Source organism: Bufo gargarizans, chromosome 2 (assembly GCF_014858855.1).
Source record: "Bufo gargarizans isolate SCDJY-AF-19 chromosome 2, ASM1485885v1, whole genome shotgun sequence".
NCBI classification, from domain to species: Eukaryota; Metazoa; Chordata; class Amphibia; order Anura; family Bufonidae; genus Bufo; species Bufo gargarizans.
Window position 1 is genome coordinate 425805552 of NC_058081.1, and position 19857 is coordinate 425825408.

Genomic DNA, 19857 nt, shown 5'->3' on the forward strand with positions numbered 1-19857 from the left:
GGTATATGCAGCTGCTGTGTCTAGTTTACTCCCCATAGATGAACCCATATCTTTAGCACTAACTTTAAAAAGTTCTCCCATTGACTTCCATTGTGCTCGGTAGAGCACCCGAGCATCCTGAGGTGTTCTACTCGAGCACCCGATATCTTTGGTGCTTGACCAACACTAATATATATACCCCAAAATAAAAACGTCACCTCATCTTGCAAAAAACGAGCCCTCACAGAAGACCATAGCCAGAAAAATGTTTAAAATATGGCTCTAAGAAAACTGCAACAAAAAAAAAGTTCTTGTGTAAGACGACAAATATACCCCAAAATGGTGCCCATAAAAACCATAGCTTTTCCCGCAAAAAAAAAAACCCTCACACAGCTCAGGCAACAAAAAATAAAAGTAATTGCTATCGCTACTGCAAGATTACAAATAGAGTTTTTCTCACTTCAATGGTTCAGTTCTTTCTTTACGACCCTTGGAAACAAATTAATATCTGGAGATATAGACTGCTGCACTATGGTATTGCTGGCCCTGCCTGTTTTTGTTGTCCCAGACTACTTGTGGCTTGTGTTGGCCCTGCCTACTTGAGTTGCCCAATCTTCTATTTTTTTTTTTCCAGGTCCATTTTAAAAGAGTTTTTTGAGATAGGTCATCAGTAACTTTTTGAGAAGGCAGCGGCCCTCCTGTAACCACTGCTGTTTCTCACAGCTTACCAAGCACAGCGCCATACATTGTATAGTGGCTTTGCTTGGTATTGCAGCTTTGCCCTTTTTACTTGAATGGGGCTGAGCTGCTTCTAGGCCACGTGAACCATGAACATGACTGTCTGTGAAGGTTCTCATTTATCCAGGTCATGATATATCTGTAAAGAATAAATCAAGACAACTGGACTTACTGTAGATTTTTTTTAAACGTTTCACTCGTTCTTCCAATGAGCTTTCTCAATTCTGAGTGACTGTACAAGAATTCTCTGGGAATAAATATGTAACTGAATCAACATCTGGTAATTATACCATGGGGTCAGAGGTCATTATACTCAGCATGGGGTCAAAGGTGTTGATTCCATTATCCTAATTGGAGTCAGTAGATGATAATGACCTCCCAGAAAAGGGTGTCAAGACAGCATTGTATGTGGCAGACAATAGATGTCTAAGCCCCCCGCCTTTATTCAAGCTTGGCTTCTCCATTTTTACGTAGATGGCCTCCTTCACACCTTGTTTGTCCCAATCGGCCTCCTTATCCAAAACACGTACTTGACTGTGTACACAATGTTGTCCATCTTGTGTTTAGGTGTTGGGTCTTTTGGGTGAACCAGTTGTTGCCTCAGTATGTTGCTGGGTTCAAAGCAGCTGGTTCACCCAAAAGACCCAGCGCCTAAACACAAGATAAACAACAGTGTACGCAGTCCAGTGCAATGAGGAAGGCTCAGAACTGTATATCGGCGAAACAAAACAACTACATCAGCGTATGGCCCAGCATAGAAGAGCCAAAACCTCTGGTCAAGATTCAGCCGTGTACTTACATCTAAAAGAAACAGGTCACACCTTTGAAGACAGTCAAGTACGTGTTTTGGATAAGGAGGCCGATTGGTACAAACAAGGTGTGAAAGAGGCCATCTACGTAAAAATGGAGCTAAGCTTGAATAGAGGAGGGGGGCTTAGACATCTATTGTCTGCCACATACAATGCTGTCTTGACACCTTTTTCTGGGAGGTCATTATCATCTACTGACTCCAATTAGGCTAACCTATCTATATATTACAGCCAGCCTTGCATATTATTTCCTTATTTGATGTCATTTTTGATTTTAGAAATCTTAATATTCAGATAATTTTTGTGCTATTGTGTAAAAGAAAAAGCTATTTGAAGAATATAAATATGCAGGAAAGTGCACCTTTCACATAATAAACCATAAGTGTCCTCCTTTGACCGTCCAAAAAGTTGGGAGGTGTGCCAAAGAGGCAAGAAGGGCGATGGTGAGGTATCTCTTTTTCCCACATGTCTTTGACAGCATGAGTCTTTTCTAAGTCATTTTTATTCCCTGACAATCTCTATATTATAGGCCAAATGGCTGTCCGTGGAAGGCGAGAGGCAAGGGAAAGATTTCCCTCCTCTCTCCTAGAACTGGCTGGAACTTGGGCGCAGTTGTCCCTAGGAGTATGAGAACATCTGCACGATGTGCACCCCCTCCCATGAGCAGGCACCATCGCCTCGTCCATGTAGCAGCTCAGAACTTGTACGCAGCGAAACGATGACAATAGCTGAGCGCTAAAAAAGTCAGTGCCACATCCACTTAGAGGGGGAAATGACAGCAGCCAATGGGGAGACTCCTTACAACCGCCAATCGAACCCCAGTCAGATACACCAATCAGGTGGAGGGGGACAAGTCAACTTGCGATGAACTGGTGTGCAGCTGGAGTTGTTCTGCAGAAAGCGCTGGTGCCTGTGCCGTGAGGGACGGCTGCAGCCTGGAGCGCACTGGATTCCAGCGCTCAGCCGGAGAAGCTGCAGTCCAGCTGCAATGGAGGCTGTCATTGGGATTCTCACCTGCATTGCCTTGTGCTGGACGCTCTCTGTACCGGCCAATGGTCTGTACGTTTCCAGAGACCAAGGTGAGTCTCGCCTCGTTACATCGGGAAGGGTGCGGTGAAGTTTGTCTTGTCACAACTTGTTGGGGGGCAGTTCTCTGGACCCTGTGCACACGATGCAGTAACGCGTCTGCACGGGTGGCACAAGTTGTGACAAGTTGTGTGCCAGCAGCTAGGTGTATATCTAGATATATAATGAGTGGAGACTTCGGAAGTGGAGATGTGTGTGCTTCCAGTGATGGGGAGGCTCTCATTCTTCATCTGCAGCACTAGGAATGGAAAATGGGAATGGTTTTGTGCCTGCAGTTCCCCTGAAGATCTACATATTTCTATGGTAACAGGCTAGAAGCGCTGTGTAGTCTGCATTCACATTGCCATCTATCACCTGTAAGCGTGCCATCAGGGGTTGTCTCATCGCAGACATTGGGGGCACATTGCTAGGATATGCCACCAATGTCAGATAGGTGCGGGTCCCACCTTTGATTGGTAGTTATTTCTAGACCCACCCTTCTGAGAACACCCACAGGATGGTAGGCCCCCAGCTAAAATAATGTCCCCCCTACTGTTCAAATTTGTTCAAATTTTTTTTTTTACTGTCCCCCATGTAGCCCCCCTGGTAAAATAATGTCCCCCAGTGTATGATTTATTTTTTACCGCACCCTAATGTACGCCACCATCTTAAATAATGTCCCCCATAGTGTAGGAATGATTTTTTTAATGTCTCCAGCTTGAATAATTTCTCCCATGGTTAAATTTTTTTATTTTTTTGCACATTTTACAAAAAACTACAATCCTCTCCCCCCACCTTATGCACTTGCTTGCGCTGCAGCAGTCTCTTCTCTCTTCACAGAACAGGACCTGCTGAAGGATGTGCGATGATGTCACTGAGCGCTCCCACGTGGTTACGTCACCATGCGTATCGCAGGTCCTTCGGCAGGTCCTGCTCAATGAAGAGAGAAGAGACTGCCGCAGCACGAGCAAGTGGATGAGGGATGAGTTTGTTTGTTTTTAACCCCAAAAATTGCCATATAGATAAAGTGTACCTGTTTGTAACTGCCGTTAGACAGGTGCACTCCTGTCAATCCGGCGTTAAAAACTGTCCCATTGATTTCAGTGGGGTCCCTCTGGTCGTGGAAACGGACAAAAGTAGGACATGTCCTATTTTTGGACGGACGCTATTCACTTGCCGTTAAAAGAACTGCTATGTGAATAGCCCCATAAACTTTAATTGGTGCTAAAAATGGCCGTGTGACAGCCGTTACTTAAGTTATGTGCATGAGGCCTAAAATGCTGCGTTTTTTTTTTTTTTTTTCCACACTGGCCACTAGGCCTAAAATATGTTAACAATGGGTAGCAGTGGACCTCATTGAGTTGTATGGAAAAGTTTTCTAGGCATACTCTGTGCCCTGTGCAGAGGCCAGGAGTGAACTGTTAGGCTAGGTCTAGACATTTGTCGCAACTACACTGCAACATTTGTCGCGCAACATTTTGATGCACCAATGTCGCGCGACAATTTTTATAATGGCAGTCTATGGTGTCGCACTGCAACATGCTGTGACTGCGACGCGATAGTCGCAGAAAAATCCATCTCCAATAGATTTTCTGCAACAGTCGCAGCATGTTACATGTTGCAGTGTGACACCATAGACTACCATTATAAAAATTGTCGTGCGACATTGGTGCAACAAAATGTCGCGCAACAAATGTCGTCGTGTAGACCTAGCCTTAGGCCTCTTGCACACAAACCTTTTTTTTTCCCCGTTCCGTTTTTATTGCGGTCTGTATGAGGAACCATTCACTTCAATGGGTCCGCAAAAACAACGGAAGGTACTCTGTATACATTTTGTTTCCATATTTCCGTTATGTTCAAAGATAGAACATGTCCTATTATTGCCCACAAATGACGTTCCATGGCTCCATTCAAGTCAGTGGTTCCACGAAATAAAACGGAATGCATCCGTATGTCTTCTGTATCTGTTCCATTTTTGCGGAACCATCTATTGAAAATTTTATGCCCAGCCCAGTTTTGTTATGTACTTACTGTTTAAACATTATTGTATGCTTCCGTTTGCGATCCGCAAAAAACGGATCACAAAGGGAAACACTACTGAAACAAAAAAACGGATCAGTTTAAAACGGACTACAAAACCATATGGTCGTGTGCAAGAGGCCTTAAGCTGTGATATCACCTATTGTGAATGGAGGATCCTGTGTTATCTGTACATAGGTGTTACTTGTCAATCTAATTCTGCCTGTGGTGACAATGCTAATACCTACTGTAAACTGATGTTTGGTAAAGTACTGGAGGGAGTGTGTATCTCACCCAGAATGCTCAGATGGGTGAGCTAAAAAAATCCAGTAAAGGTGTGTGGTTTCAGCAAAGTGTTGTTTGCTTTAAAGTATTTTATGGTCCTGGATTTTTATGGAACAGCGAGTGGGTTGGTAGAGGCACCTGCCATTCCCTCACCACTCCAGTACTGGTTTTCCCCCTAGCCTGAACTAATCCCAGCTTTAGATGCTGGACTCATTGGGGAGAATATTTGATGTCTGTGTTGGAGTACTTTATTCCACATTTATTAAAGGGAGTCTTTCACCTAATCTGAGCGTTTTAGACCGCTCAAATCAGGTTATAGACTCTTTAGCCCTCATTACGATCATACCTTTCTCTTATGTGTCCCTCGCCCAGATAATGAAAATAACACTTTTTAAACTTATGCAAATTACCTTCTGAAGGTGCCCAGGGGCGGCGTTACTGGGCGATGTGCCCAGAAAAACACACCTCCAGCCGGCGGACGTCACGAGCGGCACCAGAGGATGGCGGGCTGGGAACTGGCCCGCACCTGCGCACTGCTCTGCCCATTATGGGCAGAGGAACATCCTTTCATATTGCGCATGCGCCGGCCGGCTGTCTTTAGTTGGCCGGCGCATGCGCAATATGAAAAGCTGTTCATCTGCCCATAATGGGCAGAGCAGTGCGCAGGTGCGGGCCAGTTCCCAGCCCGCCGTCCTCTGGTGCCGCTCGTGACGTCCGCCGGCTGGAGGTGTGTTTTTCTGGGTACATCGCCCAGTAACGCCGCCCCTGGGCACCTTTAGAAGGTAATTTGCATAAGTTTAAAAAGTGTTATTTTCATTATCTGGGCGAGGGACACATAAGACAAAGGTATGATCGTAATAAGGATTAAAGAGTCTATAACCTGATCTGAGCGGTCTAAAACGCTCAGATTAGGTGAAAGACTCCCTTTAAATGTCACAGGTTTTTGATAAATTTGTCTTGTCCTTAAACCTAACACTTCTGTCTAGAGAAGCTACTCCTCTTCTCCTATTTCACCCTCCTTCTGGAGTGAGATTGCGACTCATTTGGGGTTTAAAAAAAAAAAAGTTGCAATGATAAATATGGCGTGACACTCATTAATGTAGCTAACCACACCCATTTTCTACCCATGTTACAAAACTGGAGTGCTTGAGTGTAAAAGGTCAACATTTTTTGCACAATCACTTAAATTTTGTGCAAGCGAGTGCAAAAAAGTTGCAAAAGTCCTATTTTGCGACTTTTTGATGTCAGAATTCTGGAGTGAGGCTAGGTCTACACAACGACATTTGTTGCATCAATGTCGCGCGACAATTTTCCATACGCCTCCACAACGGCACTAAGCAGGAGGGTAAGGCTGCTTTCACACTAGCGTTCGCTGGTCCGCTCGTGAGCTCCGTTTGAAGGAGCTCACGAGCGGACCCGAACGCAGCCGTCCAGCCCTGATGCAGTCTGAATGGAGGCGGATCCGCTCAGACTGCATCAGTCTGGCGGCGTTCAGCCTCCGCTCCGCTCGCCTCCGCACGGACAGGCGGACAGCTGAACGCTGCTTGCAGCGTTCGGGTGTCCGCCTGGCCGTGCGGATCCGTGCGGATCCGTCCAGACTTTCAATGTAAGTCAATGGGGACGGATCCGTTTGAAGATGCCACAATGTGGCTCAATCTTCAAGCGGATCCGTCCCCCATTGACTTTACATTGAAAGTCTGGACGGATCCGTACGAGGCTATTTTCACACTTAGCTGTTCTATGCTAAAAATAATGCAGACGGATCCGTTCTGAACGGAGCCTCCGTCTGCATTATTATGAGCGGATCCGTTCAGAACGGATCCGCCCGAACGCTAGTGTGAAAGTAGCCTTACCCTGCCTCCCAGGGACGGGAAACAATGTGGAGAACCAATCTTTAAAAGCCTCCTCCCATGTTCCATCTCCAGTTGTTTCCTGTCCCTCTGGGATGAAATGGAGAACGGAGCGGGGTTCTCTCCTGCTCATTACCGTTATCGCACAGCCTAATACCTCTTTTCTCCCTGGTCGGGTGTCAGGAGGGCTGCAGAAGGAAGTCGGATCCCGGGGCAAGACAGAGTCCCTTCCGACATCTAGGTGTAAGCCCTGCGGTTTGCAGGCTACCCCGGACGACGCAGTCTCCATTTGCGGCCTGCGTGGAAGGATGCTGGCAAAGCGAGAACTTCCGGGCCGAAGTCTCGCGAGATCCGGTCACATGGGTTCACACGTGCAACATCTCACCAGGAAGTAACAGTTAAACGCCAGCTAGAGGCAGAGAAGGATGCCTATCTCGGCGTGCAATTTACAGATCGGACCAGTATGTCTTTCTTGCGGATCTGCCCTCAGACCCTCCAAAGGCCCTGATAGGAGTAATTTTTGTTTAACGTCTCTCTACTCACACCTGCCCTTTTAAGTTCACTGGGGGCTCTGTTCTGGGTAAAGGCTCCTTTCACTGAAATTTTTTCCCTTTATGAATACTGCCTAAAGGAATATTTTTCTTTTAATTCGTAGGGATAACCCAAGGTCAGGTAATTCTCTATTAAAAGGAAATGTGCCATCTGTAAAAAACAACTAGCGGGCCACTCAAAAAAGACATTCTGCCAAAAATGTGGAGATGAAGTAATGTCAGAGGAAATGCCGTCTCTAGTGGACATTTCAAGATCCATTATTAAAGAAGAAGTTTCCTCAGCCTTCAAAACCAGGATAGCCTCCCTCCCTCAGGCTCCCTCCACTTCAAAATCCATTCGAGAGACTCCTCTAGAATCTGAATTTGATTTGGAAGAAGGCGAAGTATCTTTTCGGATTCATCTGACAATAATTCTGGGAGGCCCCTCTGTTCAGTTGAAGATACTGACTCATTATTAAAGACTATTAGAGCGGCCATGAATATTGAGCAAATTAAAGAACCTCAATCCTTCCAAGATCACATGTTTAGGGGTCTGGCAGACAAAAAAAAAAAGTTTTTCCAGTACACGAAAATATAAAAAAATGAATTGCTAATGAATGGAAAGACCTCGAAAAAAGATCAGGAGTATCCAGGGTTTTTAAATGCAAGTACCCTTTCAGCAAATCAGACTCAGCTCACTGGGATAAAACCCCACGAGTTGATGCCCCAGTCGCCAGGATTTCAAAAAAGTCCTCATGTCACTTTGAAGATGTGGGACTCTTAAGAGAGCCCATGGACAAAAAAAATGCGAGTCAAGCCTTAAGAAATCCTGGGACACTTGCACCGCTATGTTATGGCCCAGCATTGCGGCTACTTGTACTGCCAGCACCCTCTCAATGTGGCTTGCACAGTTAGAAGAGCATCTGCTTGTGGGTACTCCTACGGAAGACATTCTAGCCTCCCTCCCAGTCCTTAAACAGGCCACTAGTTTTCTGTCAGACGCCTCTGCTAATCTGGTAAAGCTATCAGCCAGATCGTCCGCCTTGGCTAATTCAGCCAGGAGTTCTATATGGCTGTGGTCATGGTCAGGGGATAACACCTCTAAGAACAAACAATGTAGTATCCCCTGTGAAGGAGACAGGCTCTTTGGCTCCGTCCTTGATGATATCCTGGACAAAGCCTCAGACAGGAAAAAAGGGTTTCCATCAGAAGCTAGATTCTTCCATAACCGCCGGTCCCTTTGTCCCCAAAAGAAAGGTAGACCAGACCACAGGAAGAGGGGAAGTTCGGGTATATGGCAACCATCCAGAGGCAGAGGAAGAGGATTTCTCTTCAACCCGGACAAATCTTCCAAGCAACCTGGACAATGATGCCAGCAGCCCGGTGGGAGGAAGACTCCAAAAGTTTCTCCCAGCCTGGGAAAAAATGGCAAAATCTCCATGGGTCTTGGATATGATTTCCTCAGGGTGCAAAATAGTTTTCTTCCCCTCCACCAAAAAGATTCTACATAAACAAGAAGCTTTGCAAAAAAGATCAATCCCTTCTAGAAGTACAGATTCAGTCCTTGCTCTTAAAACAGGCAGTGACAACAGTGCCCTCGGATCAGGAAGGGGAAGGCTTCTATTCACCGGTCTTTCTGGTGAAAAAACTGAACGGCTCCTACAGTGCAATTATAAATCTAAGAGACCTAAACAGACATGTTTCCTACTAAAAATTCAAAATGGAAACATTAAAATCCACTATCAACCTATTGTATCAAAACTGCTATATGGTGACGCTCGACCTGGCCGACGCCTACTATCACGTCCCCATCTACAAAGATCATCAAAAGTATTTTAGGTTTGCGATTTATCTGGGTAGCCGTCTTGTTCATCTTCAATTCCATGTATTTCCATTCGGCATCTCATCCGCCCCTCGGGTGTTCACAAAAGTCATGGCGGAAGTATCTGCTTACGTCCATCAGCAGCAGATCCTGTTCATCCCCTATCTGGACGACTTCCTGATAGCTGCTCATTCTCCGGAGAAACTTATCAGCGATTTATAGGTAGTCAAAAACACACTTTATTCCCTGGGGTAGATATTAAACCTAGAAAAATCGGATCTCGTTCCTACCCAGAGGAAAGAATTTCTAGGAGTTCTACTGGATTACCGGGTAATGATATCTTTTCTTCCAGAGGAAAAAAATTCAGGACCTGAGGTTAAGAATCCTGTCATTCTGGTCGTTACCGAAAGTCTCCAGACAAATTATGGCTATCCTGGGGCTGATGACTTCCACCATTCCCTCCGTCAAATGGGCATAGTTTCACAGCAGATCTCTACAATTTTTTTTTATCAACCTGGAACAAAAGCTCCCTTTCGCTGGACAGGAAAGTGTCACTCCTGTTTCGGATCAAAACAACCCTAAGCTGGTTGTTAAAGAAGGATCACTTGGCTCAAGGAGTCCATTGGAGACCACAGAACCCAATTGTAATTACCACCGACGCAAGCAATTTAGGTTGGGGAGCTCATTGCGGAGACCTGGTTGTACAGGGAGTTTGGAAACAGTCGGACCTTGCCATGTCTTCAAACTTGAGGGAAGCAATTTTCCTGGCCCTAAAAGCTTTTTCATCAGCTGTATATCAAAAAGACTTAAAGATTTTATCAGACAACAGTATGGCAGTGGCCTATGTAAACAAGCAGGGGGGCACGAGAAGCAAAAATCTTAACCACACATATTACCTTTTTGTTCTCCTGGGCACAGGTCTGGGTAAACTCGATTTCGGCAGTCCATTTCAGAGAAAAAGAGAATCAGCTCGCAGATTACCTGAGCAGAAAACCCCTAAAGTCAGGAGAATGGTTCTTTATCAAGAGGGTCTTCCAACTTTGGTGCGAAAAATGGGGCACTCCAACCCTAGATCTGTTTGCCTCGAAATCGAAACAGACAAGTAGATCAATTATTTTCACTGTCCTTTTGGGACAACCCAAACGGGGTGGACGCATTCTCGATCCCTTGGCCAACAGGCCTACTATATGCCTTTCCCCCTATATCTCTAATCCGCAGAACCCTAGACAAATTAATGGAGGACAGATGCGACATAATCCTGGTAGCCCCATTGTGGCCAAGAATGACTTTGTTTCCCCTCTTGTTGAGCCTAGCCAAAGGGGATTTCTGGATGCTTCCTCGGATCTTCTTCAGGGCCCCGTTCATCATCCAGATGCCTGGAGACTGAACATTCCCTCCTAAGAGCTAGGGGTCTTTTAGATGCGGTAATCAACACTCTGTTGTACAGCCTTAGGCCGAATGCACACGGCAGTGTTTCACGGCCGTGAGCAGTCCGTGGTAACACGGCCTGGATTCCGGCTGCGAGCAGGAGCGTACGACGTCACTGGTTGCTATGACGCTGTGCGCTTCATGCCGCCGCTGTACAACAGTAATACACTCGTACCAGTAATCTACCTTAGGATCTGGAAAGCCTTTCTGCGATTTTTCAGAGCATTGTTGGGATCCTTCAAAGAAACCAGAAATTAAAACAATCTTAGAATTTCTGCAGAAAGGTCTTGAGAGCGGTTTAACCCTGGGTTCACACCTAAGCGTTCCTCAAACGCGCGTTTTACGCGCGTTTTTGTCGCGCGTTTTTATGCGCGTTTTTTGTAATAGTAAACGCGCGTTTGACGCGCGTTTGTGTCATTGACTGCAGTGTCCTATGGCCACAAACGCGCGTCAAAACGCCCCAAAGAAGCTCAAGTACTTGTTTGAGCGTCGGGCGTTTTACAGCGCGTTCGTACGCGCTGTAAAACGCCCAGGTGTGAACCCTTCCCATAGGGAAGCATTGGTTTTCATGTCTTAAGCGTTTTACAGCGCGTTTGAACGCGCTGTAAAACGCTCAGGTGTGAACCCAGGGTAAGAGTTAGTACTTCAGATAGCAGCCCTTAGTGCCTTTTTGGACTCTAAGCTAGCTGAGGTGCCTCTGATCAGGCGTTTCTTTAAGGGTGCCAGGAGGCTGAAACCTACAGTCAGAACCATGGTTCCTCCGTGGGACCTTAACCTGGTCCTTTCTGTTCTAGTGGACTCTCCTTTTGAACCCCCCTCAGAAATACCTCTTAGCCTGCTCTCCATGAAAACAGTCTTCTTAATTGCCATAACCTCCGCTAGAAGAATAGGCAAAATCCAAGCCTTGTCCTGTTGCCCACCATACTTGACAGTGCTAGACAGGATAATATTAAAACATGAACCCTCTTTTCTTCTTAAAGTGTTCTCTAAGTTTCACTGCGACCAACAGATCTTTTTGCCTACCTTCTGTCCACAGGCCAAGACTGAAAAGGAAGCCAAATTCCATAACTTGGACATTAGAAGATGTGTCCTGGTCTACCTAGAAGCCACAAAGGACTTTAGGAAGTCTAGCCGCCTACTGATCCAATTTGCAGGGAAAAATAAGGGCCTCTCCCATTGGATAAAAACAGTTATTTCCAAGGCATACCAAGAAAAGGGTTCTTCTCCTCCATCTCAGCTAACGGCCCATTCTACCAGGGCTCTCTCTACCTCCTGGGCGGAAAATGTTTCCACCTCCCTGAGTCAAATATGTCAGGCGGCCACCTGGTTGTGCCCAAACACCTTTTTCAAGCACTATAGGCTGGACATTGCCTCCAACAGGGACCTCTCCTTTGGACACAAGGTTCTGTCTGCGGTGGTCCCACCCTAGGGGGCTTGACGACTTATCTGTTAATTCTCCTGCTTAGTGCCGTTGGGGAGGAGTATGGAAAAGATGATAATTACTTACCGGTAATTTGATTTTCCATTTAACCTCCACAACGGCACTGGTATTTTCCACCCTTATGATTTTCTTATGACAATTTTCGATGCACCTTGACTAGTTTTGCATGGTGCTGTTTCTTTTTCTTTAATAAACTCTTATGTTCAGCATCATCTTTTGAGTTGCTCGGATACTTAATGGAGATGGAACATGGGAGGAGGCTTCTAAAGGTTGGTTCTCCACGTTGTTTCCTGTCTCTGGGAGGCGGGGTAACCCTCCTGCTTAGTGCCGTTGTGGAGGCTAAATGGAAAATCAAATTACCGGTAAATTATTATCATCTTTTTATAATGGTAGTCTATGGTGTCTCACTGCAACATGCGACCGCAAAAAATCTATTCGAAATGGATTTTTCTGCGACTGTCGCATGTTGCTGTGCGACACCATAGACTACCTTTAAAAAAATGGTTGCGTGACATTGGTGCAGTGTAGTTGTGCCCTATCGACAAATGTCGTTGTGTAGACCTAGCCAGAAGGTATAATAAATCCGGGCCATTATGCCTCATTCACATGTCAGTGTTTTGGTCAGTTATTTCCATCAGTAATTGTGAGCCAAAACCAGGTGCAGCGCTAAACGCAGAACAGGAGCAGATCTTTCCCTTAGGGCTCATACACATGGTCCGCAAAAAATACAGATCACGTCAGTGTGCATTCCGTATTCTGCAGAACGGAACAGCTGGCCCCTAATGGAACAGTACTATCTTTGTCCGTTATGCGGACAGTTATAGGACATGTATTTTTTGCAGAATGGAAATACGGAATGCACACGGAGTAACTTCCGTATTTTTTATTTTTTTTGCAGACCCATTGAAATAAATAATTCCATATACGGTCCTAAAAAACCCCGGAATGGACACGGAAGGATAATACATTCGTGTGCATGAGCCCTTATACCTTATGTCTGTGGAGGCTCCAATCCTGGTCTTGGCTCACATTCGCTGGTGGAAATCACTTACCAAAAGACTACATGCACCGTTGTGGGTTTTTTGCAGTCCGCAAATCGCGGATCCGCAAAACACGGATGGCATCTGTGTGTGTTCTGCAATTTGTGGAACGGCACGGACAGCCTTTAAATATAACTGCCTATTCTTGTCCGCAAAACGCAATAGGACAGGTTATTATATTTTTTTTTTCGGACCACAGAACGGAGCATCTTTTGCGGCTCCATTAAAGTGAATGGGTCTGCGTTTGAGCAGTCAAAACTGCGGCTCGGATGCGGACCAAAACAACGGCCGTGTGCATGAGGCCAAACACTGACAAGTGAATGAGGCTTTAGGGCTCGTTCCCGAACGTTTTTTGCGTTCCTTAAAGGGGCCATTTTTTGCATTCCGTATACGGAACTATTCATTTCAACGGTCCGTATGCATTCCTTTTCAGTTTTTCCATTCCGTTAAAAGATAGAACATGTCCTATTATTGCCTGCAGATCACGTTCTGTGGCTCCATTCAAGTCAATGGGTCCGCAATAAATATGGAACATATATATGGAATGTACTCCGTATGTCTTCCGCATCCGTTTCGTTTTTGCGGAACAATCTATTGAAAATGTTATGCCGACCACAATTTTTTTCTATGTAATAACTGTATACTGTATATGCCATACGGAAAAACGGAACGGAACCGGAAACACTACTGAAAGAAAAAACTGAAAAATGTGTCCGGGAAAAATGGCCTACAAAACACTGAAAAAGACATACGGTCGTGTGAACGAGCCCTTAGGCTACATGCACACGACATGCCGTTTTTTGCGGTCCGCAATTTGCAGACATACCTATTCTTGTCCGCAAAACAGACAAAAATGGGACATACTATATTATTTTGGCGGGGCCTCGGTACAGAGCAACGGATGCGGACAGCACACGGGGTGCTGTCCGCATCTTCTTTTTTTTTTTTTTTTTTATATTGAAAATTTTTATTGTTTTTAATTTTTCAGCGCTTAGACATTTCCAATAAGTAAAGTATACAACAATCCATGTGACATAAACAAAAAATATGGAACGCTTCACGAATTTGCGTGTCATCCTTGCGCAGGGGCTATGCTAATCTTCTCTGTATCGTTCCAATTTTAGTATATGTGCTGCCGAAGCGAGCACGCTGTCCGCATCTTTTGCGGCCCCATTGAAGTGAATAGGTCCGCACCCGAGCCACAAAAACTGCGGCTCGGATGCGGACCCGAAAAACGGTTGTGTGCATGAGGCCTTAGTGTGTGGATAAATTCACAGCTAAATTGCTCCTTCAGGGTGAGAGTGGAAGCTGTTTGACTTGGTGGCTGTGTGAATCCTGATCTCCCTGAGATTACCTAGGTGAGGTGACAACTATGTTTAGTAAGTGCCCAGAGGGGCAAGGTACTTTCTTTCAGTCAAAGTTACTGCTAAACTTTGATGCCACTGTGTCATTTTGGGCCAACATAAAGTATGGTTTGCTTTAACCCTTTCCTAACGTGGGGATTTTCCGTTTTCTGTGTTTTTCGCTCCCTGCCTTCCCAGATCTATTCCTTTTTTATTTTTCCACCCAAATAGTCGTATGGGGGCTTGTTTTTTGCGGGACAAGTTGTACTTTCTAATGCCGCCATCTAATATTATATAGGATGTAGTTGGAAGCAGAAAAAAAAATTGTGTGGAATTGGAAAAAATGCAATTCCTCCACAGTTTGAGTATATATAGTTTTGTCTTGTACTTCAAGGCCTCTTTCACACGAATGTAAGGGCTCCGTGCCCATGCTGTGGACGGCAAATTGCGGTCCGCAATGCACGGGCACCGACCGTGGGGCAGCCGCATGCGGATCGCAGACCCATTCACTTAACCCCTTAGTGACCACCCATACGTGTTTTTACGGCGGTCACTAAGGGGCCTTAGGCTGGGCCGCCGTGTTTTTACGGCGGCCCAGTCTAAGCGCTGCACGGCTCCCCCGATCCGGGCTGTTTAACCCTTTACATGCCGGGCGCAATGGCGCCCGCTGCATGTAAAGTGGTGACAGGGGGAGCGGACTCCCTCTGTCTCCCATCAGCACCCCGAAAATAAGATCGCGGGGTGCTGATGTGTTGGGAAGCTTACCTCGCTTCCGATCAGGGCCCCGAGCCTGTCTTCAGTTCTCTCCAGCAGGCTGTGCCTCTCTGGCGCAGCCTGCTGGTCAATCTTTGAATAGCATTGCTATTGAAATGTAATGCATTATAGAGCTAATGCATTACATTTTAAAAGCAATCAAAATGCTGTATCTTATAGTCCCCTTGTAGGACTTTTAAGTAGTAAAAAAAATAGAAAAAAAATACACATTTATTAAATAAAAAAATTCCATAAAATAAAAAAAATATATGCTTTTTTTTCCATTGAAAATACGCTTCTCAATGAAAAAATTGTTTGGTATTGCTGCGTCCGTAACGACCCGGACTACATAAATATTACATAAATTATCCCCTATGGTGAACGCCGTAAAAAACAAGCAAAAAAAACAGAATTTCTAATTTATTCTTAGTTTCCACCAAAAAAAACGTCATAACAAGTGATCAAAAAGCGGCATTTACTCCAAAATGATACCAATGAAAAATACAACTCCATATATATAAAAAAAAAAATAATAAGTTATGGGTCTTGTGAAGTGGCAATGCAAAATCATTTTTTGGGTTAATAAAAGGGATTTTATTGGAAAAAAAAAGTAGTAAAACTTGAAAAAAATTATAAGTATTTAGTATCACTGTAATCGTACTGACCCAGAGAATAAAGATATTATGTTATTTGTACCGAAAAATGAACACCATAAAATTTATAATGTAAAAACGCAGTGGCAATATTGCTATTTTTCCCCATCTCCCTCCCAGAAAGGGTTAATAAAAGTTAATCAGAAAGTTATGTGTACCCCAAAATGGTGCCATTAAAAACTACAACTTGTCCCGTAAAAAACAAGCCCTCATAAAGCTATATAGACAAAAAAATAAAGTTATAGCTCTTGGAACGAGACCATGAAAAAAGGAAGAAAAACGCTTGGTCATAAAGGCCCAAACAGGCTTGGTCACTAAGGGGTTAATGACAGCAATGAAATGCAGTGGAAAGTTTTTGGGGGGGATTAAGTTAATTTTCATGGCAAAAAAGGACTATGCAATTCATCTGATCACTCTTCATAACACTCTGGAGTATATGCAAATTGCTATTATAAAAACTTAAAGGGGTTATCCGACTTAAATAAATTCATTCTAATTACTCTTATTATAGTCCATTGAAAGTTTCTTCAAATCACTTCCATAAGCTATCTTTCACTGTTTGGCCAGTTCAATTCTGGGTCATGTGACCCACAACGTCAGCAAGCCAGCTCTGGTGATAACGTCTCGTTTACAGGCTTCTCCCTGCTTGAGGGAGTGGCCAGGCTCTGTAAACGAGACGTCTGAGCCTCTGGTGCCCTCCCCTCTCCAGCTCTTCTAGCACTGCCTTGGCGATGGTATGCGATCGCGCATGCGCGGTACATATCAGAGCCGAGGCGATCTCTTCTCCAGCAGCAGGGTATGTTTATTGCTCCTGCACTCACATGGGCTAGAGGTGCCAGTTTGTACACGTTCCCCTCTGCGTCTGGGGATCGTTCTTACAGCCCTGATGGTCCAACTAAGCGCAAACCGGATGGAATAGCATGCCGCTGCAAGATGCTGTGGTAGCCATGCTGGTTCAGTATGCCTTCAATTTTGAATAAATTCCCAACAGTGTCACCAGCAAAGCACCCCCACACCATCACACCTCCTCCTCCTCCTCCATGCTTCACGGTGGGAACCAGGCATGTAGAGTCCATCCGTTTTTCTGCGTCGCACAAAGACACGGTGGTTGGAACCAAAGATCTCAAATTTGGACTCATCAGACCAAAGCACAGATTTCCACTGGTCTAATGTCCATTCCTTGTGTTCTTTAGCCCAAACAAGTCTCTTCTGCTTGTTGCCTGTCCTTAGCAGTGGTTTCCTAGCAGATATTCTACCATGAAGGCCTGATTCACACAGTCTCCTCTTAACAGTTGTTCTAGAGATGTGTCTGCTGCTAGAACTCTGTGTGGCATTGACCTGGTCTCTAATCTGAGCTGCTGTTAACCTGCAATTTCTGAGGCTGGTGACTCGGATGAATTTATTCTCCGCAGCCGAGGTGACTCTTGGTCTTCCTTTCCTGGGGCGGTTCGCATGTGAGCCAGTTTCTTTGTAGCGCTTGATGGTTTTTGTGACTGCACTTGAGGACACTTTCAAATTTTTCCCAATTTTTCGGAAATGACTGACCTTCATTTCTTAAAGTAATGATGGCCACTCGTTTTTCTTTACTTAGCTGCTTTTTTCTTGCCATAATACAAATTCTAACAGTCTATTCAGTAGGACTATCAGCTGTGTAGCCACCTGACTTCTCCACTACACAACTGATGGTCCCAACCCCATTTATAAGGCAAGAAATCCCACTTATTAAATCTGACAGGTCACAACTGTGACGTGAAAACCATTTCAGGTGACTACCTCTTGAAGCTCATCAAGAGAATGCCAGGAGTGTGCAAAGCAGTAATCAAAGCAAAAGGTGGCTACTTTGAAGAACCTAGAATATGACATATTTTCAGTTGTTTCACACTTTTTTGTTATGTATATAATTCCACATGTGTTAATTCATAGTTTTGATGCCTTCAGTGTGAATCTACAATTTTCATAGTCATGAAAATAAAGAAAACTCTTTGAATGAGAAGGTGTGTCCAAACTTTTGGTCTGTACTGTATATTTTTCTAAGCAATATCCATATTGAATATATATTTGAATAATGTAGATATTGCTTAGATACAGATACTGCTAATGGTACTTTCACACTAGCGTAAGTGTATCCGGCAGGACGTATCCGACAGGCTGTTCACCCTGTCGGATCCACCCTGCTGCTATTTGGCCGTGACGCTGGACTGCCGCTCCGTCCCCATTGACTATAATGGGGACGGGGGCGGAGCTCCGGCGCAGCACGGCGACAGGTCGCAGGACTAAGTCTACTTTCACACTTCCGTTCATCCGCATGACCAGTGGATAGGTAAATGACTTTAAATAACATAAAATACATAAAAATAATCATCTTGATTGGGGAGGAGGAGGTCCATATGGAGTAGGAAGTTGAGGAGGCGGTGTAGTGGAAGCGGCGGTGAAGGAAGAGGAGGTAGCCAACACATTTTTAAAAACAAAAAATAAAAAAATAAAATTTGTTTAACTTTTGGGTACACCCCAAAACATTGGGAAATATAACCTGTGACAACCCCCTCCAGCAGTGCTAAACAAACGTTTAGACAATACACTGACTGCAGGGCAGGCCAGCACCTCCAAGGCGTAAAGGGCAGGCTCAGGCCATGTGCCCAATTTGGAGACCCAGAAGGCTGCAGACCCATCAGTCACTACGTGTAGGTGTGTGCACATATACTGCTCAACCAGGTCGCACGTCCCTGATCCAATTGGATATCTTCTCAATCAACTTTCGATGTTCTTTTCTGCACCTACCATGGTGATCACGGTTAGCGGGGAATCTGGGTTCCAGGCCAGAGAGGGAGCCTGAGAAAGGGATACCATATCCAAGGGAGGTCAGTGGATGAAATTAAATGTGATAGAGTTAAAATGTCGGACAAATTATTGAAGCTGAAGCGTCCAAGTAAAGGAGGGGGTGCGCGGCAATTACCCACTCCCGACTCGGGGAGGTAGTGATGATAAATAACAATACAGGACTTCTTAAGATGCCCTATTATTGGAATGATTAACCCTTTCATGACCAAGGGTCATTGATGCCCCAGTGTCCAGGTCAAAATTGACAAATCTGACATGCGTCACTTTATGTGGTAATAGCTTTGGAACACTTTTACTTATCCACGCCATTCTGAGATTGTTTTCTCGTGACACATTGTACTTCACGATAGTCATATATTTGAGTCACTATATTTCACCTTTATGAAAAAATCCCAAATTTACCAAAAATTTTGAAAAATTCACAATTTTCCAAATTTCAATTTCTCTGCTTCTAAAACAGAAAGTCATACCTAATAAAATATTTATTACTTAACATTCCCCATATGTCTACTTTATGTTGGCATCATTTTGGAAATGTCATTTTATTTTTTTAGGACGTTAGAAGGCTTAGAAGTTTAGAAGCAATTCTTACAATTTTTAAGAAAATTTCCAAAACCCACTTTTTAAGGACCAGTTCAGGTCTGAAGTCACTTTGTGGGGCTTACATAGTGGAAACCCCCATAAATGACCCCATTGTAGAAACTACACCCCTCAAGTTACTCAAAACTGATTTTACAAACTTTGTTAACCCTTTAGGCGTTCCACAAGAATTAAAGGAAAATGGAGATGGAATTTCTAAATTTAACTTTTTGGGCAGATTTAATTTTATAAATTTTTCTTTTTTTTTTTCTTTAACACATTGAGGGTTAACAGCCAAACAAAACTCAATATTTATTACCCTGATTCCGCGGTTTACATAAACACCCCACATGTGGTCGTAAACTACTGTACGGGCACACGGCAGGGCGCAGAAGGAAAGGAATGCCATACGGTTTTTGGAAGGCAGATTGTGCTGGATTGTTTTTTTTATTTTTCTGCCGATCGTCTTGTGCAGGGGCTCGTTTTTTGCAGAAAGTGTTGAGGTTTTTATTGGTACCATTTTTGGGTACATAGGATTTTTTTTGATTATTCATTATTGCACTTTATGGGGCAAGGTGACCCCAAAATTGGCTGTTTTGGAACAGTTTTCACTTATTTATTTTTACAGCGTTCATCTGAGGAGTTAGGTCATGTGATAGTTTTATAAAGAAGATCGTTACGGACG

The 19857-nt window shown here is 44.4% G+C and overlaps 1 protein-coding gene and 1 non-coding gene across 2 annotated transcripts in view; one reads left to right on the forward strand and one right to left on the reverse strand.

Moving 5' to 3' along the window:
- Positions 1-2387: 2387 nt before the first annotated feature.
- LOC122928255 (A disintegrin and metalloproteinase with thrombospondin motifs 2-like) overlaps positions 2388-19857 on the forward strand; it is a 670803-nt gene continuing 653333 nt past the window's right edge. The window contains exon 1 of the mRNA XM_044280912.1: positions 2388-2605. Within this exon, the coding sequence (XP_044136847.1) occupies positions 2515-2605 (91 nt within the window). The 5' untranslated portion in view covers positions 2388-2514. The remainder of the gene's footprint in view (positions 2606-19857) is intronic.
- Positions 14048-14154, reverse strand: LOC122929801. The gene has a single exon (XR_006388021.1). It is a non-coding gene; the product is annotated as a U6 spliceosomal RNA (small nuclear RNA).